The sequence below is a fragment of the Hemiscyllium ocellatum genome, chromosome 12 (assembly GCF_020745735.1).
Source record: "Hemiscyllium ocellatum isolate sHemOce1 chromosome 12, sHemOce1.pat.X.cur, whole genome shotgun sequence".
Lineage (NCBI taxonomy): Eukaryota > Metazoa > Chordata > Chondrichthyes > Orectolobiformes > Hemiscylliidae > Hemiscyllium > Hemiscyllium ocellatum.
The window spans coordinates 12,491,892-12,514,724 of NC_083412.1; the positions used below are offsets into that span (position 1 = coordinate 12,491,892).

At 44.9% G+C, this 22,833-nt stretch overlaps 2 protein-coding genes across 5 annotated transcripts in view; one reads left to right on the plus strand and one right to left on the minus strand.

Moving 5' to 3' along the window:
- Positions 1–1,884: 1,884 nt before the first annotated feature.
- On the plus strand, positions 1,885–7,111 carry kbtbd7 (kelch repeat and BTB (POZ) domain containing 7). The gene is made up of 2 exons (XM_060832892.1): positions 1,885–2,349; positions 4,219–7,111. Exons 1-2 carry the CDS (start codon positions 1,918–1,920, stop codon positions 5,725–5,727), a joined length of 1,941 nt encoding a protein of 646 aa, XP_060688875.1. The 5' UTR covers positions 1,885–1,917; the 3' UTR covers positions 5,728–7,111.
- Positions 7,112–11,345: 4,234 nt separating this feature from the next.
- The window catches only part of mtrf1 (mitochondrial translational release factor 1), a 29,144-nt gene continuing 17,656 nt past the window's right edge, over positions 11,346–22,833 (minus strand). For all 4 annotated transcript variants that reach the window (XM_060832893.1, XM_060832895.1, XM_060832897.1 and 1 more), the window contains 5 exons: positions 22,162–22,334; positions 15,581–15,698; positions 13,921–14,057; positions 12,274–12,372; positions 11,346–11,570 (listed from right to left, as the gene is read on the minus strand). In XM_060832893.1, the coding sequence (XP_060688876.1) occupies positions 11,466–11,570; positions 12,274–12,372; positions 13,921–14,057; positions 15,581–15,698; positions 22,162–22,334 (632 nt within the window). In that variant the 3' untranslated portion in view covers positions 11,346–11,465. The remainder of the gene's footprint in view (positions 11,571–12,273; positions 12,373–13,920; positions 14,058–15,580; positions 15,699–22,161; positions 22,335–22,833) is intronic.

Genomic DNA, 22,833 nt, shown 5'->3' on the forward strand with positions numbered 1-22,833 from the left:
TAATGACAGACCTGTTACTTGCCACTTATCTGGCCAGGCCTGATGTTGTCCAGACCGCTTCACCTTCTGAGGACTCACAAATGGTACTGACACAAGAATGGTCTGAAAGTTTTCCATTTCTACATTGAACAGAGGTCCAACCATTCCCCATCCACCACCATCTATTTTTTGCCTGGCTGAACTTGTTCTCTCATTGAACTTTTTTTTCTCAACTCCACTCTTCTCCTCTAAATAAACTGCATTGCTTTGTGTAGTCACATAGGTCCTGGTGGTGACGTAGAGTTTCTGATTGTCAATTATTTTACTCTGATACCTGCCCTTTTGATCTTTTCTCTAGTTTCTCCTACGTCAAACCCGTCACATTTTCCCATCGCTGAGACATTTACAGGTTTTCTCATCACTTCAGGAGCTGCCTGGCTTGGTAGAAATAGAGTCTCTGTCCACAAATACTGCCAGACTGGAGGGCTTTCTCCAGCACTTCTGGCTTTCATTTACCCGTCCATGTCAACCAATGGAAAGGATAGGGTGGGGTTTACGTGGCATATCCACCAATGTCATTTATTGTATCCGTTGCTCCCGATGCGGTCTCCTCTACATTGGGGAGACTGCTCGCCTCCTCGCAGAGCGCTTTAGGGAACATCTCCGGGACACCCGCACCAATCAACCACACCGCCCCGTGGCCCAGCATTTCAACTCCCCCTCCCACTCTGCCGAGGACATGGAGGTCCTGGGCCTCCTTCACTGCCGCTCCCTCACCACCAGACGCTTGGAGGAAGAACGCCTCATCTTCTGCCTCGGAACACTTCAACCCCAGGGCATCAATGTGGACTTCAACAGTTTCCTCATTTCCCCTTCCCCCACCTCACCCTAGTTTCAAACTTCCAGCTCAGCACTGTCCCCATGACTTGTCCGGACTTGTCCTACCTGCCTGTCTCCTTTTCCACCTATCCACTCCACCCTCTCCTCCCTGACCTATCACCTTCATCCCCTCCCCCACTCACCCATTGTACTCTATGCTACTTCCTCCCCACCCCCACACTCCCTGAGCTTATCTCTCCACTCTGCAGGCTCTCTGCCTCTATTCCTGATGAAAGGCTCATGCCCAAAAGGTCTATTTTCCTCCTCCTCGGATGCTGCCTGACCTGCTGTGCCTTTCCAGCACCACTCTAATTTAAACTTTCAGTAAGTGGGGACTGCAGATGCTGGAGATCAGTTGTTGCTGGAAAAGCGCAGCAGATCAGGCAGCATCCAAGGAACAGGAGAATCGACCTTTCAGGCACTAGCCCTTCTTCAGGAATGTCGACCACTGGAAATGAGGGGGCGCATGCGAGCCCATGGAGGCGGGGTTACCTGTCAGCATCAGCCAATGGGGCTGAAAGGAGCGGGATTACCTTTCACGTGGCAGCCAATGGGAGTTTGAATGACGGAGATTACCTGGCAATGTTAGCCAATGGGAGAGAGGGAGGCGGGGATTACATGGCAGCTTCGGCCAATGGTATGAGAAGGGCCGGAATTACCTGGCGGTGTTAGCCAATGGGGCTGGAGGGGTGGGACAATCCTGGCATTGTCGACCAATGGAGGTGATGGGGCGGAGCTTGCTGACAGAGTCAGCCAATGGGAGCGACACTGGCTGGTTTTATCGGGCAACGTCAGCCAATGGTGTGAGAAGGGCGGGAATTACCTGGCGGTGTTAGCCAATGGAGGAGGGACAACCCTGGCATTGTGGACCAATGGAGGCGACAGGGCGGAGCTTGCTGACAGAGCCAGCCAATGGGAGCGACACTGGCTGGTTTTATCGGGCAGAGTCAGCCAATGGTGGTGACGAGAGCGCGTCTTACCCGGCGGTGTCAGCCAATGGCAGTGGCCGATGCGCTGGGGCGGGGTCTGCCGGGTAGCGGCGGCAGGGACAGGGTCAAGATGGCGGCGGTGAGCGGCCTGTCAGGACCGGAGTTGCTGGAGGACGCGGCGCACGCCCGGGCCTTACTCCGGGAGCTTAAATCCTTCTATGACGCCCGGCTGCTGGTGGATGTGACCTTGGAGGTGGAGAGCGGCAGCCGCTTCCTGTGTAACCGCAATGTCCTGGCCGCCGCCAGCCCGTATTTCAGGAGCATGTTCACCGGCGGCCTGTTCGAGAGTAAACAGCAGAGAATCACCATCCACGAGGTGGACTCGGACTCCATGGCCCTGATCATTGATTACTGCTACACCGGCCGGGTCACCGTCTCCGAGGCCAGCGTCCAGAAACTCTACGTCGCCGCCAACATGCTGCAGCTCGAGTATGTCCGGCAGGCGTGCGCCGCCTTCATGGCCCGCAGGCTGGACCTCTACAATTGCACCGGCATCTTCAAGGTGAGGGGGCAAAGGTGAGGGGTGAGGAGGGAGAGGGGCATGTGGAAGGGGGCGGGGCACAGGTGAGGCGTGGAGAGGAGGGGGGCGGGGCACAGGTGAGGCGTGGAGAGGAGGGGGGCGGGGCACAGGTGAGGCGTGGAGAGGAGGGGGCGGGGCACAGGTGAGGCGTGGAGAGGAGGGGGGCGGGGCACAGGTGAGGCGTGGAGAGGAGGGGGGCGGGGCACAGGTGAGGCGTGGAGAGGAGGGGGCGGGGCACAGGTGAGGCGTGGAGAGGAGGGGGCGGGGCACAGGTGAGGCGTGGAGAGGAGGAGGGCGGGGCACAGGTGAGGCGTGGAGAGGAGGGGGGCGGGGCACAGGTGAGGCGTGGAGAGGAGGGGGGCGGGGCACAGGTGAGGCGTGGAGAGGAGGGGGGCGGGGCACAGGTGAGGCGTGGAGAGGAGGGGGGCGGGGCACAGGTGAGGCGTGGAGAGGAGGGGGCGGGGCACAGGTGAGGCGTGGAGAGGAGGGGGCGGGGCACAGGTGAGGCGTGGAGAGGAGGGGGCGGGGCACAGGTGAGGCGTGGAGAGGAGGGGGCGGGGCACAGGTGAGGCGTGGAGAGGAGGGGGGCGGGGCACAGGTGAGGCGTGGAGGGGAGGGGGGCGGGGCACAGGTGAGGCGTGGAGAGGAGGGGGCGGGGCACAGGTGAGGCGTGGAGAGGAGGGGGCGGGGCACAGGTGAGGCGTGGAGAGGAGGGGGGCGGGGCACAGGTGAGGCGTGGAGAGGAGGGGGGCGGGGCACAGGTGAGGCGTGGAGAGGAGGGGGGCGGGGCACAGGTGAGGCGTGGAGAGGAGGGGGGCGGGGCACAGGTGAGGCGTGGAGGGGAGGGGGCGGGGCACAGGTGAGGCGTGGAGGGGAGGGGGCGGGGCACAGGTGAGGCGTGGAGAGGAGGGGGCGGGGCACAGGTGAGGCGTGGAGAGGAGGGGGCGGGGCACAGGTGAGGCGTGGAGAGGAGGGGGCGGGGCACAGGTGAGGCGTGGAGAGGAGGGGGCGGGGCACAGGTGAGGCGTGGAGAGGAGGGGGCGGGGCACAGGTGAGGTGTGGAGAGGAGGGGGCGGGGCACAGGTGAGGCGTGGAGAGGAGGGGGCGGGGCACAGGTGAGGCGTGGAGAGGAGGGGGGCGGGGCACAGGTGAGGCGTGGAGAGGAGGGGGCGGGGCACAGGTGAGGCGTGGAGAGGAGGGGGCGGGGCAAGGGATGGTCAAGGAGGTCGAGGGGGCGTGGCAAGGTGTGGGCGGGAGAGGCACATCTAAATATTCCATTCACCTTGAAATAATGACCAGTCTCTTTGCCTTACTAATCACTTCCTGTACCTGCCCAGTAGTGGTGTATGATTTCATGTGCTGGGATATCCAAGACCCTCTGTACTGAAGAATTCTGCCACCTGACTGTGTGGAGTTTGCACGTTCTCCCCGTGTCTGCGTGGGTTTCCTCCGGGTGCTCCAGTTTCCTCCCACAATCCGAAGATGTGCGGGTCAGGTGAATTGGTCATGCTAAATTACCCGTAGTGTTAGGTAAGGAGTAAATATAGGGGTCTGGGTGGGTTGCGCTTCGGCGGGTCGGTGTGGTCTTGTTGGGCCGAAGGGCCTGTTTCCACACTGTAAGTAATCTATTCTAATCTTTCCATCAAATTACCAACTCCACCGTAAATTATTTCTATCATTGTGAACCCTTGCTGTGTGCCAGTGACACACCTATGTGACAGCAGTGACTACTGTTCAAAAAAGTACTTGTTAGGTTGTATCATGTATTTATCACAGCAATTTCAAAACTGTCTACCCATACAGTTCCTTACATGAGAAGTGCTTGTCCGACTCAACTATTCTGTGTCTTAGTTTGCAGATGCCTTTGATAATGTGGAACTGAAAGAGAAGGCACGTGCTTTCATTGCACGCAACTTGCAACATCTATGCAGGATGGAGGAATTGTGTGAGCTGTCACCTGAGCAGATAAAAGAAATCCTCAGTTTGGACACGCTGGATGTGGACAACGAGAGGAAAGTGTGTATGGCTGCAATTCAGTGGATTAAAGCAAATTCCAGTGAACGTGCTGCACATGCAGTGGATGTACTTAAGTGTGTCCGGTGGCATCATTTCACTGAGAAGGACAGAATGTACCTTGATGATCTTAAATCTCAGCTCTTTATCAAAAACAAGCCTCTCTGCTCCATCATAGAAGACATTTCTGCATCCCAGGGGGCTGATGTGCCCATGACGATACAAAACTCTTCCAAGAGGATTGGATTCAGTGCTAAGGAAATGGTTATATTCTTTGGCCATCGGAAGGAACCTTTCCTCTGTTATGATCCCTACTCTGGTGACATTTATACAATGGCTTCACCTTTGACTAGTCCTGCACTTACCAAGTCCATCAGTTCACTGGCTGTTTGTGTTTCACCAGACAACGATGTCTTTTTGGCAGCACAGCCGACCAAGCAGCTTTGGGTGTACAATGCAGTTCAGAACAGCTGGCAACAACTGGCCGAGCGGCTGCTGGCAAGAGAGAGGATGGATGTTGCTTATCTCAATGGATATATTTACATCCTTGGTGGTCGTGATCCATCTACAGGCCTGAAAATTAAGGAGGTTGAGTGTTACAGTATTCAGAGAAATCAGTGGATATTTGTGACACCCCTGCCTCATGCATTGCACTTGTTTGAACTGATCACAGTTGGAGACTGTTTGTACGCTGTTAATAACAAGAGAATGTTGTGCTATGTGCCAGAAAGGAATCAGTGGCTGAACTGTGCCTCTCTCAAACGGAGCGAGTTCCAGGAGGCGTGTGTTTTCAATGATGAAATCTATTGCATATGTGACATTCCAGTTATCAAGGTTTATAACCCCTCCAAGGGAGAATGGCGAAGGATTAGCGATATCCCGATTGACGCCAACATCCACAACTTTCAAATTGTGTGTCACGGGAATAAACTGCTTCTCATCACCACCACTGTTCCACAGTGGAAGAAGAACAGGGTGACAGTTCATCAGTATGATACAACTGGGGATCAGTGGGTCAATGTTGGTACCATGTTGGGACTGCTGCACTATGACAGTGACTTCATATGTCTTTCAGCACGTCTATATCCTTCGTGCCTGGAGCCGGGCCAAAGTTTTATTAGTGAGGAGGATGATGTGCGCAGTGAGTCGAGTGCAGACTGGGATTTCGAAGGCTCCAGTGATATTGACTCTGAGTCGGGGAGCTCGAGTTCATTTTCAGATGATGACTGGCAGCCACCAGAAGGTCTCCGAGTTGAAAGAATACAGCGAAATGGCCACTTGGCACCAGCAGAGAACAGAGTGTCTCATATCAATGGCCAATTGGGAAACTCACGAGCGCCGTCTTAAATGGCCATTAATGAGACGAATCAAAAGTCATAAAAGAAAACTAGTATTTTTTTTCTGATTGTTGCAGATATGGTAGTTTTGGACAAATATAGACAGTTATATTTTGCAGTATGTGTTAAAGTCTTTGGAGGAACTGAAAAAAATAAAAGTTGCTTTGAAAATATCTTTCCCCTCATTGGCAGATATACTTTTTTTTTCTGTTCTATCCTTCTGCACGTAGGCCTCACTTTTTAAAGAAATGATTAGGGTAGTTTAAATAGATTCAGTATTCTTCTTAGCAACAGTGGAGAGTTCAGTCTTTTAGCTGCTATACTGCTTCGTGAAATCTTTAAAAAAAAACTCAGAAGATATATTGTAGTTTGGAAGTTGCTGAAGTGATGGTAATTAAATAGGCAATTTCAACTGGCTGATTTGAAGAGACAGAGTGACATTGTTCTGCACTCGCCTACAGGAACTGCCAGCTCTGGCTTATTGAAGGAGAACTTTTTATTTCTGAGAGCACGAAGAAATCCAAAGTTTTATCCTGCAAGTTTCCTCTGGTTTATTTGCCATCTCTTTAATGAGGTTAAGTAACTTGGCAGCTTCATGATGGTGCATATTGGAAGAAAGCAGACTTGGTGGGTTGAGTAGTTGTGTTTCATATACCCTAACGTCAATGTGAATTCTTCTGTAAAGCTGGTCGTTAAAACTTTGGTAGTGTTCACATGCTTGAGAAATTTATCACATTTGAAAATCTTTTCGTGTATTTCTGTATAAATTTATCTATTTGTTTTATTTTGTTTTGCTGCAAGTAACAATGTAAATGATGGCCAGTGATAATGGTGCTGGTCCTTCTAAGCCGGGCTGCATGAAGTACAACAAAAGATAAAGTTCTAAGTAATGAAATGTGGATAATCAGGGCACAGGAGAAGCCTGTTGTGTCACTATTTGTTTTTCACAAGGACACTTCAGAATTAATCCCCCCCCCCGCTGCTGACTCTCTCAGGTCTGCACTGTCCTCTGAGATAACCCTTTGATCTTTGAAGCTTATCACATGTAATTTAATTTCTGCTAACTTTCCTGGACCATTTGAAATTTTAAAAATTTCTGAAATTGATGGAAGAACAAAGAACAGCGATATCAGTTGCTAGACATTTTTTAAAAAATGTTTTAGAACTCTTCAGTTAGCTTCTGGGTGACATTCTGTGAGGCTGGTCACCAAAAGTAGGGATTTCTCCAGTCACTACATTCTGTGCCATTGGAAAAAAAAGCTTCAAAAATTTGTGTGGGATTGAAACTGAATTGATACCTCCCTTCTTTTGAATAAAAGAACTGACGAGGCCACGTCCATGCTTTAAAAAGAAAGTTGAATTCTATGGTAATTTGAATTAAATAGCTGAATCAATTGATTGACCTGTTGATTTTTATTTTTGTCATTCATTCTTGTCTTAATCTTGGGATGTAGGTGTTACTGAAAATGCCAGCATTTGCTAGCTGTCCTTCACTGAGCAAGCCACTCAGTTCAAGAGTAATCATTGCAGAGGGCAAATAAAAGTCCACCACGTTGCTGGAGTCATATGTAGTCTTGTTGAAAATGTGTTGCTGGTTAAAGCACAGCAGGTTAGGCAGCATCCAAGGAATAGGAAATTCGACGTTTCGGGCATAAGCCCTTCATCAGGAATGATGAAGGGCTTATGCCCGAAACGTTGAATTTCCTATTCCTTGGATGCTGACTAACCTGCTGTGCTTTAACCAGCAACACATTTTCAACTGTGATCTCCAGCATCTGCAGACCTCACTTTTTATCCTCATATGTAGGCTTGGCCTGGGCAGGATGGCAAATTTCCTTCTCTACTTTCAGCTGTCATGCTGAGATTTGATTCCACATCCAAAACATTATCCTTGGCCTCTACTTTATCAGTTGAGTGACATTACTAATAAACCATAATCACCCCTCTGCTAAACCTTGATGTTCAAATTTGGACAAATGGAATAAGTGATGTTCCAAACTGGCTTTTTAAATATTTTTGTTAACTATTACAGTGAACAAAAGGAATTTTCTAGATGTTTAGAAATACTACCTTCTGGCCCAACACATTTAAACACTATTTGATTTTAGTGTCATTTCCATTTATTTATCTGAACAGACATGGAAGCAGAAGATATGACCTCTTTCTGTGCACGTGATCCTGTCAGCATTTTGGACAAGTGGGTTTAAAATAAATCATTTTTGCCTTTTGATTACCAGTAAATGAACTAAACTTTGTGAACTGATTTAAAGGCCTGTTTCCTGAAAGCATCCTCCCTCACTCCACAAGATAGAAACAATCTCTGGTTTACAAAATCATCACTAGCCTTCATAGGTTTCACTGGAGAGTTAAATAACTTGAGTGAAAATACATATTAGTAATGTGCAGTATATTTAAAGTACAGATTAGGGAGCAAATGTTTTGCAAGACATGCCACAACGTTTTTATATTCTGTAAAATTGTTTACGTGATAGATGGCTAACCCACACTCAGAATTTTGCTTTTTTTGTAATATTTTCAATAAACACTATCTTTTGCATTTGTCCAAGTATTGAAATTATTTACTTGGAACTTACTTGGATATAAACTGTTCTAATTTTAAAATGTTAAAAATCACACAACACCAGGTTATAGTCCAACAACTTTATTTGGAAGCATTAGCTTTCAGAGCGCTGCTCCTTCATCAGGTGGCTGTGGAGAATAAGACCGTAAGACACAGAATTTATAGCAAAAGATTAGTGTCCTGCAACTGAAATGATATATTGAACAAACGTGGATTGTTATTAAGTCTTCCATCTTTCAGAATGTTTCCATTCATTAATAATGTAAATCCCAGAACTTATTTAAGTCACCTTCTCGAGATTAACTTAAAGTTTTATAGCAAAAGGTGACATCTCTGCACAGACAAAGCATCAAAAGGTGTGAGGTTAAACTCAGTCTGTGTCCCAATCTTGAGTCAGACTGGTTTTATTTCTGAAGTGGAATTTACTAAATATTTGCAGAATTACATTTGCAGATACATTTCTATTTTGTGTATCTGCTAATGTAATTCTGCAAATATTTAGTAAATTCCACTTCAGAAATAAAACCAGTCTGACAAGATTGGGACACAGACTGAGTTTAACTTCACACCTTTTGATGCTTTGTCTGTGCAGAGATGTCACCTTTTGCTATAAAACTTTAACTTAATCTCGAGAAGGTGACTTTAATAATGTAAATCCCAGACTTATTTATGAATGGAAACATTCTGAAAGATGGAAGACTTAACAATCCACGTTTGTTCAATATAAAATTTCAGTTGTATGACACTGCAATCTTTTGCTATAAATTCTGTGTCTTATGGTCTTATTCTCCACAACCACCTGGTGAAGGAGCAGCGCTCTGAAAGCTAGTGGTTCCAAATAAAGCTGTTGGACTATAACCTGGTGTTGTGATTTTTAACTTTGTCCTCCCCAGTCCAACATCAGCTCCTCCACATCAATTTTAAATGGGCATTGCTGCCTTCAATGTTTGCAATATCCAGGTCTATTATTCACAGACAATAATATTATCTATATGTATGGCTGTAAAATTGTGACGAAAAATGATGCGCTGCCTTCCAGCCCCAAATTCTTTGCAATTTACTCTGTGCATGTGAACATGGAGGTAATAATAGACTGGTTCATTATCTAGTTCTAAAACTATTGTATTTATCTTCTTTATGGTATGACAGCTAGCTACTGGCCTGTGGGTGTATGATTCAACTCAAGAGTTAGTTAATCCTGGCTTTTGGGGTACGAGTTAAGGAAAAGCTACAGTTTGAAAATAAGATTTGATTGTGGTGGTTTGAATGCACTTATATTTAACTGACTTTGGATACATGTGTTTGTGATGAGAAAATGGCCAACAGTGGTTCCTTTTAATGGAAGCTTTAAGTAGCAAACGTCCTTCTTTATCAAGCCCTGCAAATTGCTTTCCTTTTCCAGCAATTGTTTTTCTACAACACTGTCATGTAATATGATAATGCCATTTAACAGCTTTTATGATAAATAGGCTATCATCATTTCCCCATACCTCTAACCTCATGAGTATTTAATAAATATACAGCTTGCATTTGTACAGCACCTTTCATCAACATGGTAAAATACTCAAAACTGTTCTCTTTCAATTGAAAAATCTAGGTTTCAGGCTTTAAGGCATAACAAAGGTTGGAAAAAATTAGATTAGATTCACTGCAATGTGGAAACAGGCCCTTCGGCCCAACCAGTCCAAACCGACCCTCTGAAGAGTAACCCACCTAGTCCCATTTCCCTCTGACTAATGTACCTAATTTAGTATGGCCAGTTCACCTAACCGGCACATCTTTGGACTATGGGAGGTAATCCACGCAGAGAATGTGCAAACTCCACACAGACAGTCATCCAAGGCTGGAATCAAACTGGGTCCCTGGTGCTGTGAGGCAGCAGTGCTAACCACTGAGCCACCGTACTTAAATTTATTACTGGCACGTGTATTGAGGTACAGTGAAAGTGTTGTCTTGCCTTACAAGTGTATCAGGGTAACAACAGAATGCAGAAGTTGTTTTCTCTCTGTACTATTAACAGTTGAGGTCTATTCAAAAGTCTGGTAACAGCGGGAAGAGGGTATTCTTGAAACTGTTTGCACATGTATCCAAACTTTTATAATCTTCTGCCCAATGGAAGAAGGTGCAAGAGGTCTTTGATTCAAATGGGTCTGATGAAGTTGGCACTCCTGGAGTGGCAGGACTGATGTATGAGGAGAGGTTGAGTCAGTTAGAATTGTATTCACTGGAGTTTAGAAGAATTGTGTGGGGCAGGGGGAAGAATTTCACAGAAACCTATAAAATTCGAACAGATTAGATGCAGAAAAGGACACTCCCAATAGTGAGGGTGTCTAGAACCAGGGGTCACAGTTTAAAGGACTGTGTCTGGGTGAAGAAATTTCTCCTCATCAATGGTGAGCCTGTGGAATTCACCACAACAGAAAGTAGTTGAGGCCAAAGTCTTTTGTTTTGCAAGGAAGAGGTAGACTGTGGCTGAAGGGATCCAGTGATTGGGGGGGGGGGGGGGAGTAGGATTAGGGTATTATGCTTGATTAATGGAGCAGGCTTGAGGCTTCAAATGAATTACCCCCCTTAGCTATGTTTCTACGTTTCAATTCATACATTGTAGAATAGAAGAACAATGCTGGCTGTTTTGAAGAGCTATCCAATTAGCCCTAAATCCCTGCAAAATCTTTTTCCTTCAATCCCTTAATTTAGTCCCTTTTTGTTGAGTCTGCTATTTCATTGTTTGATACACAATGAAGTCTGAGGACACGGTACTTTTCTATTGTTTCAGATGGAAAGGCATTTAAAACTGCTTGAATAATTACATACACTTTTAGATCATCATTGATGTTCCAGTTGTAATATTTCATGTCACTTTTGAAAATGTGGTATTTCTAACTTTTATACAAAGTACTGGGTCAGTGTAAATGTCACTGAAGTATTCCTTCCTGCATCCTTCCCAGGAAACTCGTGTCAAAGGAACCGGGACACTGCAAACAGACTTGCTGCCTGGTTTTAATTGATTCAACTAAATGACAGCATCCACAATTTACAACTCAACATAGCCAGAAGTTGAATTTTAATACGAAGAGGTTGCTTTTAGAAAATCATACATTAGTTTGCATTGTTTCTTTCAAATATTTCATTCTACAATTATTTTAGCTTTACCTCGCATCAGTAATTCATTTATTTCTAGTTTCTATAAGTTCCAGAACAGCTTCGTTTTCTGCTGCCTCCAGAAGCTTATTAATCAATTCATTCAGTTGTCTCCCACCATTCAGAAGCTCCTAAAACAGAACAGAAGTGTAAGCCACAGGACATGGTGCTATTTGAAGTAACTGAAAACTGTGTTGAAGAACCCCTTTGTTAAATGCTGCTACTGATAATTCAGTCGATGGTTTACGGGATCTTGTTTAAAATTGTTCAAGTTAAACAATTAAACAACAGCACTCAGTCTGGAACTGGAGACTCAAAATTTTGTCTGCAGACAGAATTCATAGTTCTGTAGGTCAGACCAATCCAAAAGAGTGATTAAACCAAACGAGTGTTTGAAATGAGGGGGCAACAAACTAGGTATTTGAAAGGACTCCTATTACATTTTTTTTATGGACAGCCAACTAAATGAACAAAGCCGCTGGTGAGAGGAACTTACTTGAGGTAGTGATATCAAGAAAGCTCAAATAATTTGGACATATAATCAAGCCATTTGGAAAAAGAGGTTCTGCAAGACAAAACACTCTGGAATATCTGCACGAGGAAGACCAGAGATAGACACAAATGGACAACATCAAAATGTGAACAGACAGTGAGGACAGCAGAGAATGAAACTGTGGGGTAAGATTGTGTCACGTACTCCGAATTAAAGGATGGATGAAAGACAGCACAGGATAAGACTAGAAATCTCATATGGGGCCTCTAACTTAAAATCTGTCGGAATAAACATTTATTTCCTGAACAATTTTAAACAAGCTTTAATGACCACTCCCTCACCTTAATGTCTCTGATAACGTAGTTAATCCGGTGGTCAGTCACCCTGTCTTGGGTGAAGTTATACGTTCGAATTCTCTCTGATTGTGCTCTTGTTCCAACCTATAGTGAAAACACAGTTCAAGTAAATCTCCCAGCTGAAAGATTCATTTCATTTGATCAAAGTAATTGTAGAGTCATACAGCGTGTATTATGGACCAGATTTCCCCCTCAGTATATTTTAAGAAGGAGCCTAGACCCTAACATTGTCTTATTTTAAAGGTAAATGTGAAATACATGTCCCACATGCAATGCGACTGGCCAAACAACCTGACATCAAGCAAAATACAATTTATTTAAACACTATTATAAAAATACAAACAAAAGAATTTAAAATAACAACTATTAGAAAACAGCTAAATAATAGATAGAATACCTCTTACTAATTAATTGTTTCAATATAGTAAGATCCCAAGAACACACCCCTCAGCAAAAAGGCAAATTCTTACACAGATCCTCAAATACAGTTTTCCAGTCGAGAAGGAAAAACAGAGAAAATTGAGAGAAAGTAGCAGCTAGGAGACTTCACTGAAGCTTCCAACTTTTTGAGACACCCAAGGCTTCTGCTCAAAACTAAACCTAAAAACTTATAAAAAACTAGAAAGTTTTGTTTTGAGCCTGGCTCCACCCAGGCTGCTACCATAGTTCCAACTTTAAAAATAACCCCAAAGCCTCACAAATTGTTTATTTTCTTAGAGACAGCTTGGTGCCTCTGCCCTCACAAACTCTCTTTAAATAAAAACAATCAGGACAAAATAATCCCTCTTAAAGTGACAGCATTGTGATGTGGAAACAGTCCCTTCGAAACAACCAGTCCAAGCCGAGCATGTTCTCAAACTAGGCTATACTTGCTGAGCTATAAGCCTGTATTGGGAATGCTTTGAGATACTTCAAAATCCCTGCACCATCAATACAACAGGTGTTATGGTGAAAAAGGAGGCTGATTGACCTCCAGGCTCTCCAATGAGCATTATGATTTAATGTCAATCTCCTACCGTTTTTCCACAGCCTTACACATTGTTTTAATAGAAACAATATCCAACGCCCTCTTGAATGCCTCAATTGAAACTGCCTCCACACCACCTCCTGGCAGCACATTCCAGATTTGAACCATATATAGCAAGAAAATGCTCGTTTCTTTTGCAAATAACTTTAAATCTGGGCCCTCTCAGTCTCAATCCTTTTAACGAGTGGGAACAGTTTCTCCCTATTGACTCTTTGCAGCCCCCTCGATATTTTTGGAAACCTAAATCCCAGTCACAACCTTTCCAATGTATCCTCACGATTGAAATTTCTCATCCTTGGAACTGACCTCTTCAGCACTCTTTCCAATGCATTCACATTCTTTCTATAGTGTGGCGGCAGAACTAGACACAATACTCCAACTGAGGTTTGACCTCAGACACAGGACAAGTCACAGCAAAGCCAATGACCAAGTTAAAAGCTATCCCTCCAGCAGTTTGTACTCTCTTAAGCAGTACAATCAGAAACTTGAGGTAATTACTCGAGTGAATCCAGAGTGTCAGATTTCAAGAAACTGGACTCATCCAAAACCTGCCATCCACTGATGATTTGGTTGATGAGACTGAACTGTGTTCCTTAGGAACTAACCTGTAATTTCCGAGTACTCTGCCTCTGCTCCAGCCCTCTCTCTGCAACCTGCTGATATAGTTTTGCTTCCAATATACGCATGGCAAGCTTCCTGTTCTCCAACTGTGATCGGTGCTGTTGGCATTCTACTGTTAAACCTAGAAAGGTCACACTGAAATTAATGACAATTTGGATATCATAAACAACACATTTTTCAGGAGCATTACAAATTTCATATCCCCTTTGGCACTGTAATGGTATGGATCACTGAGTATGTTCAGGATTGGCATGTCATAACAGGCACATCATGTGTCTAACACCAGGTTATCCTTGTAATCTGAGGTGGACCACAGGATGTTTGCTTATGTCCAACTCCAACTTGCTCGCAGTAAGCAGAGGCCTCGTATAAACAGTTTGTCTTGCAGATTGCTGGGAACAGAGAGTAACAGGCACTCTTAAAAAATCTAACTTTGGTGGTTTACTGACATTCTGACATTGGTGCAACATCGAGGGCTGAAGGGCCTGTACTGCGCTGTAATGTTCTATGTTCTCATTATCATCTTCCCCATTTAATGACTATTCCGTAGACCTGCCAAAGCCAGCTGTCTTTCCTCTGCCTTGCTCAGCTGCTTGTTCTCAGCTGAACATGAACCATGCTAACAGCCTCAATGTCGAGCTTCCCTAGCCCTCTGCCCAACACTAGCAGAAGCGCTGATGGGTTGAAAAAAAAATGGCAACTGAGTGTGTACCAGACTTCCACTGTGCAAATGGGAAACCAACTGGAATTTAACCGCTGCGGTTCAGGTATTCCAGGGCTTGGGAAAGGTGCCACAGGAAGTGGGTGCTGCAGGCTCCGCAAGTCCAGTGTTCTTTACAGAACTTCCCAATTCAGGAGATGGAGGAGTACTCTTTCTTGGTCTACTTCTCTGACATCAGCCCAGCCCCTTGTGGATAGTCTTGTCTTGCTGCCTAGCCCAGCCTAACTCAACTGATATCTCCCAAGCCCCCCAACATCGTAGATCTTCCTGATAACCCAGGAACCTTACCGATAGTCCTCAGTTGTGGTTTCCTGCTGCTGGTCTCCCCTCCTGGCTGCACCCAATCAGCCCAGAAATGGAAACAGGAAGTGTGGATGTGGTCCTTCTGTTTAAATTCAGTGGGATTCTCAGATAGTTGCAGCCTCACCCACCACCAAATATCATGAGCAATGAGTCAATAGACTGCTGCCTGAATTTCAACATAAACCAGAACGTCTCACACACGTTAACATCTACCTCCAATATCTGATCCCTTAACATGAATAATAGGAGGAATAGGTCACTCCATTTTGTAATGGGATCATGGATAATCTGCTGTACGTCAACGCTACTCCTCTGCACTATCCCTCTGCAAATCTTGAACACACTTGAGTTTCCAAAGGCCTCTGAGATGGTGAATTCCACAGATTCATCTCCCCCTTGATGAATAAGCACCTCCTCACCTAAGTCCTTAATAACCAACCCCTTATTCCAAGACTGTATCCTACCCATCACTACCTCAGTGTGGGAGAATAGTTAAAACGTCCAAAAGTCAATGGCACTAGTGACAGTAACATTAGTGGCACTTTGTTACCTGAGTAAACACATATTGTTACACAGATAAACATGTGCACTTAAAAGAAGTAAAGTGGACAGTCACTCACTTGTTGGAATATGAACAATTCTCACTGCGCTGTCTGTTGTATTCACATGCTGTCCCCCTGCTCCTTTAGCTCGAAAGGTATCAATCCTCAAATCGTTGGTATCTACTTTAATGTCGACCTGAAACAGGTAACAGATTAAAGCAAAACATTAACCCTTTGTGGTTCTGAATTGACTGTAGCATCCCAGTTACAGCATACTCCCAAAAAGTTTTCTTTATACACGTTTTGGCAGTTGTTTAAATTATCAGGAACTCTATCAAGTGTCATGCATGAATCTCTGCACTGAGCAAAACTAGGTGCTCAGAAATGGACACAGGCAAGAAATCAATCTGCTCCTGCCCTTTGCAAAGTTGTTGTCACCTTCTATTTAACTAGTTTTGAAAGTGGTGGTGGTAGCTTCTGTCTCATAAGATAATGGTTAGTGCTGTGGTGATCGGATCTATGGGAAGCATTATCTGGTTGTGGCTGAGAAGCCCCACTCTGGCGTAGAGGTTCGGTTGAATTTGCTGCAGAGGAAGACAGTGAGCTGCACAATTTGCTGGCCTCTCTTTCCTCTAGGCCCTCTCCTCAGGCACTGTGTTTTTCTCATTTGTTCTTCCAACATCCTCCTTCAGCGTCCAGTGACAGCGACTGTCACTTGCTTGGCAGTGTCAATCTCTGCAGTCGTCATATCTCATTTACATTTATCCTTGGAGCAGAGATATGGATGCCCTGGAGGAGGTTATGACCTAGTGAACATTTGGTTTTGGGTGTACAGCTGTCATCTTGTCTGATGAACATGACCAAGTCAGTACAGACATCGTTGGCTTAGTAACAAATGTTTGCCGATAAAATTAGCAAGGTGCAGGATCTGAACTCGTGACCTTTTCCTGCCAAGGGATGATGAGGATACACTGAAATAGTGATGACCTGGTGGTATTATCACTTGATTCTCATTCCTGATGAAGGGCTTTTGCCCGAAATGTTGATTCTTCTGCTCCTCCAATGCTGCCTGACCTGCTGTGCTTTTCCAGCACCATTCTAATCTTCACTCTAATCTCCAGCATCTGCAGTACCCACTTCTGCCTTATCACTTGATTGTTAATCTAGAGAACCAGCTAAATGTTCTCGGGACATGGGTTCAAATCCTACGATAGCAAATAGTGGAATTTTAATTAATAGAGATGTACACCACAGAAACAGACCCTTCCGTCCAACCCGTCCATGCCAACCAGATATCCCAACTAATCTAGTCCCACCTGCCAGCACCCGGCCCATATCCCTCCAAACCCTTCCTATTCATATACCCATCCAAATGCCTCTTAAATGTTGCAATTGTACCAGCCTCCACCACTTCCTTTGACAGCTCATTCCATACACGTACCACCCTCTGAATGAAAACATTGCCCCTTAGGTCTCTTTTATATCTTTCCCCTCTCACCCTAAACCTATGCCCTCTAGTTCTGGGCTCACATTTAGCTGAATTACACTCCATCTGACACTCCTCAGCCCATTGGCCCATCTGATCAAGATCCCATTGTAATTAGATTCCATACAATGTGGAACAGGCCCTTCGGCTCAACCAGTCCACACCAACCTTACAAAGAATAACCCACCCAGACCCATTTCCCTCTGACTAATGTACCTAACACTATGGGTAATTTAGCATGGCCAATTCACCTAACCTGTACATCTTTGGACTGGGAGGAAACTGGAGCACCCTTAGGAAACCCACACAGACACGGGGAGAATGTGCAAATTCCACACAGACAGTAATCTGAGGCAACCTTCTTCGCTGTCCACTACACCTCCAATTTTGGTGTCATCTGCAAACTTACTAACTATACCTCTTATTCTCACATCCAAATCATTTATATGAATGATGGAAAGTCGAGGACCAGCACCAATCCTTGTGGCACTCCAATAGTCACAGGTCTCCAGTCTGAAAAACAACCCTCCACCACCATCCTCTGTCTTCTACCTTTGAGCCAGTTCTGTATCCAAATGGCTAGTTCTCCCTGTATTCCATGAGATCTAACCTTGCTCACCAGTCTCCCATGGGGAACCTTGTCGAATGTCCTACTGAAGTCCATTTTTATCAAGTCTACTGCTCTGCCCTCATCAATCCTCTTTGTTACTTCTTCAAAAAAAATCAATCAGGTTTGTGAGACATGATTTCCCTCGCACAAAGCCACTGATCTGGAATCAAGTGCTAAACGAAACCATTGCTGGAAAAACACATCTGGTTCACTAATGCCCTTCAGGGAAGGAAATGAACATGTGATTCCAGACCCATGGCAATATGGCTGACTCTTAAACAATTAATGCTGACCTAACCAGCGACTGAATTTTAAAAAAAACTGAGCAGCCTTTTCCCCTGCTCAGTGTACACTGTCCAGGTCTCGCCATTATACAGGAGTGCACTGAGGACACAGGTTTATGGAGACTTAGTTCTCAGTCAGGTTTAACACAGTCTCACTTGGACAGAATTACAGCTTTCATGGTTGATGCAGAATTTAACATTGACTGACAGTGGTGGTGACTAAAGTTTAGATATGTGTGATATCAAGCACCTGCAGCAATACATTTTTCATGCTGATACATGGCATTGTGACAATCTTCTGTGCCTTCTTGGTGCTGATGGTTAAACCAAACTCTTGACAGACCTGAGAGAGTCTGTCCAGTTGCTACTGAAGGTGTTTGTCAGTATGGAACGCTAGTGCAACCTAATCAGTGACCAGTAAATTTCTGATAAGGACTTGGATCTCCGGTGATGTCTTGATGATGTGAGCAGCTTTCCCTCAGTCCTGATTTGAGAGTAGACAGCCTGTGTAGATCTGAAGGCATAGGACATCAACATAGAAAGGAACATGCCAAATAGTGTTGGTGTCAGATCACAGATCACAACCACATTTGACCCCATTGCAAATTTCAAAGGGATTCAATGTTGCCCTGTTATAGCTGACCTTACCCATCAGGTTATCATGGTAGGAGGATATGGCATTGTGTAGCCTTTGGTGGACAACCAGTTATCTGCCAAAGTAGATCACCTCTTTTCTCAGTGAGATTTATTAAGTGGTCTCTTTTATTCTTGCTGGACAGAGGAGATATGTTAACTGTAGATTTTGCAGATCTGAACACACACATTTGTGATGAACAGGGAGATAATGGTTGTGAGTATTGCAACCCCCTATGTGTTTTGACAGGGTCACAGTTTTTCCATTCAGCACTCCCACCCACCACCTGACCCACACCACCCCACCCCATCTACTCACCCTCTACCCCATCCACACCCCCACCACCACATCCTCCCCATTCCTCTTTTGCCCCCCCCCCCAAGCAGAGAGAAACAAGTTTGTGCAGAAACACCAGTTTCAGTTCTAGGTTGTATAAATATAAGTGTGGAAGCCTTGGAGAGGGTGCAGAGGAGATTTACCAGGATGCTGCCTGAACTGGAGGGCATGATTTATGAAGAAAGGTTGAGGTAGTTAGGGCTTTTCTCTTTGGAGTGAAGGAGGATGAGAGGTGACTTGATAGCAGTGTACAAAATGGTGAGAGGCATAGATAGAGTGGATAGCCAGAGACTTATTCCCAGGGCAGAAATGTCTGTCTTAGGGGACATAATTTTAAAGTAATTGGAGGAAGGTTTGGGGAAATGTCAGAGGTATGTTCTTTACACAGAGTGTGGTGGGTGCCAGCAGTAACAGTAGAGTCAGAGACATTAGGGATGTTTAAGCGACTCTTGAATAGGCACACCGAAGATAGTACAATGAAGGATATGCAGGTTAGGTCTAATCTTAGAGTAGGGGCCAGCACAACATAGAGGAACAAAGGGATTATACTGTGATGTACTGTTCTATGTTCTAAGTTATTGGGCAGGTTGGATAGAGAGATCCTTTTTCCTTGGAAGGCAATGGCTCGGAAGAGAGGACAATGCTTTAAATTGAGGGGTGATAGATGTAGGACAGATGTCAGAGTTAGTTTCCTTACTGAGAGTGTAGTGCTTGCAACAGTACTCACCAACTTTAAGGGCATTTAAATGGTCATTGGATAAACATGTGGACAAGAATGGAATAGTGTAGGATACATGGGCTTCAGATTGGTTCCACAGATCGGTGCAACATCAAAGGCCGTAGAGTCTGTACTGAGCTGTAATGTTCCACGTTCTTATTGTAAAATTAGTATTTGGAGCTTTGCCCAAGGTGAGTGAGGCAATAGCTTTGCTAAGCTCTTTCATTGTGGGTTTGATATCCAGCACTTCCATGACAGGCGGGCTTTTTATGAAGGGAAGACAACACATTCCATCCATTTTTCAGACTGTTATTTGCAATTGGTGATGACCTCCCCTGCACTTTCTTTTTTCTTTGCTAGTGGACACGATATGTTTTGATCCCTTCATGCGCTTCACTATCATTACCTGTGCTGAAGGACATCTGGATTTTTTTATTAATTCAAGGAATGTGGGCATTGCTGGCTGGGTCGGGATTTATTGCCCTTTTCTAGTTTCTCTTGTGAAGGTTACATTGACCCACTGCAATCCAGTGCTAAAGATTGACCCACAGTGCCATTAGGGACAGAATTCAAAATTTTGATCCAGCAACATTGAAGGAATGATGACTTTTTTCTGATTCAGGATGGTTTTGAGGGAAACTGGCAAGAGGTGGTGTTCCCAGGTACCTGCTGCTCTCGTCTTTCTAGATGGAAATGGTCATGGGTTTGAATGTGCTGTCTAAGGACAGATGGTGGACAGGCTCTGGGGAGTCAGGAATGAGTTACACGTTGCAGTAGTCCTAACCTCTGAGCTGCTTTTGAAGCCACTGTATTTATAAGGCAAGTCCAGATGAGTTTCTGATCAATGGTAATTCCCAGGATGTTTTTCATGGATTCACTGATGATGAATGTCAAGGAGCAGTGGTTAGATTGTCTCTTATTGGAGATAGTTATTGTCTGGCATTTATGTGGTATGAATGCTACTTTCCATTTGTCAGCCCAAGCCTGGATATTTTCCAGATCTTGTTGCAGTTAAACATGGACTTCAGCATTCAAGGGACCATGAATTATGCTGAACATTGTGCATTCATTGGCGAACATTCCCACTTCTGATCTTTTGACGGAGGGAAGGTCATTGATGAAGATGCCCCTATGTCACTACCATGAGGAATTCCTGCAAAGATGTCCTGGAGCTGAGACGACTGACTTCCAATAACCACAACCATCTTCCTATGTTCCAGGAATGACTCCGACCAGCAGAACGTTTGCCCCTGGAACCCAATGATTCCAGTTTTGCCACACCTGGTCAAATGCACGCTTGACATCAAGGGCTGTCACTCTCGCCTCACCTCTGGAAATCAGCTCCTGTCCATATTTGGCAATGAGGTCAGGAGCTGAGTGGCCATGGCAGACTCGCTGGCAAAGTTGTAATCAGTAGTCATTGGTGCACCACCTAGATATCTGTTGGACTTTACTTTAAGTGCATTTTAGTGCATTCAGTCTTCTTGCTCAGATCTCTCTTGTAATTGATGACAGCAGACAACTTGGTTCTGATGACAGATTTCAGCACAGCAGAGTTGGCCTCAAACTAGTCAACATTTTTCCCCTCTTGCTTATTACATGTTAGAAGTGCTCCTTTGTAGATAGTGTTTTGAAGTCCGGTCCATTTTACTTCTGCAATTATGTGGGACTGCTGGACAGAATGTGTCTATTCAATCCCAGGAACTGCTGGATTTTATCTGGGAAGGCAGTATGGCTGATGTTATAGGTGGATGACATTTTTGCCTTGAATTAATTAATTTCCAGGGTTGTGTCCTCATGCTGGTGCACACTAGGTAGTGATCTTCATCACAGCCAGTGCTTGGTAGCTCAAGGTGTTGAGAATATTGTTCAGAAAATAATGTCTAGTCCAGACCGATCTTGGATGTCTCCAGGGCATCTTCATGCGTGATTTGTTCTAAAAGGTATTAGTGACACAGAGCATGTGGTATCACCGAGACCCAGTTGGGTCTCATTGATTGTTATCAGGCCAGGATATCTGAGGGAGTAGTGCCAGATCTCATGGACTGTAAACCCCCAGTAGCACCAGGGTGATACTATGGATGGCAGGACTGTCCTATGAGGAGAGATTGGTTTGACTGGGCCTGTGTTCACCGGAGTTAAGAAAGATGAGAGGGGGAATTTGACTGAAACATACAAAATTCTAACGGATGAGATGCAGGGAGGATGTTTAACACTAGAAGTTACACTCTCAGGATCTGGAGAGGACCATTTAGGACTGAGATGAGGAAAATTTTCTTCACTGTGAAATTCAAGCAAGAGATAGATAAGTTTTTAGACTTTAAGTTCATTCATGTGCATGGGGAGATGGTGAGAATATGGCATTGAGATAGAGAATCAGCCATGATCCTAGTGAATGGTGGAGCAGGCTTGAAGAGCAAATGGTCTACTTCTACTGTTGGCTGTTATGTTTCTATGTTTCCTGTATATTAAACAGAGTACTGTTGGCTGTCAGTTCATTTCAGAGGTACTTTCTCCCTCTCTTCATCAATATCAGGCAAACTGTGGTGGCAGGGCAGGTGCTGACAGAATCGATGTGCTGTCTATCTTACCTTATCAGCCTGGGGGAGAACGATGACAGTCATGGTGCCAGTATGGATCCGTTGCATTCGCGATGATAGGCCCATTTCAGGAATCCTCTGAACTCTGTGAGTCCCACCTTCATTTTTTAAAAAGCGATAGACACTCTCCCCTGAAATACTTGCTGATGCATGATGCAATCCTCCTTCACAGGGAGAACACAAAAAAAAAGAGCTTGGATGAAAGAATCGACTGCGGGGAGAGATGAAGCAGTTGGACGTTTTATTCATGGATGAAGCGCGACAAAGATTTGGAATCTATTCCAAATTGGAAATGCTACTTTTAACCCTATTCTTCTGCTGAAATACTTGAAATCAGTTTGTACTAGCAACATGGTGAAGTTTCAGTGCTGCCTCTAACCTGCTGCATTAGCTGAGCAGGCAATGCATTGATTGGTGTAACCCAACTAGCAAGACAAAGGAGAAGAAAATCAACCAACATTCTGAAGCCTGACCACAATCCACTCCGAGTTTGGAGTATGTCTGTGTCCTTGTGTGAACATGTACGTGGACGTGTGTGTACATGGATGTGTGCTGATATTCACGGATATATGCAGACTCTTGTCCGTACGAATGTTAACACGTATCTATACATGTGATCTTACAAATAAGTAGCATACAACCCTAGCCTGTCTAACTTTCGTC

Coding starts and splice junctions, on each gene's coding strand:
- kbtbd7 (XM_060832892.1), top strand. CDS start 1,918: ATGGCGGCGGTGAGCGGCCTGTCAGGACCGGAGTTGCTGGAGGACGCG. Junction 2,350..4,218: donor ATTGCACCGGCATCTTCAAG/GTGAGGGGGCAA, acceptor TCTGTGTCTTAG/TTTGCAGATGCCTTTGATAA.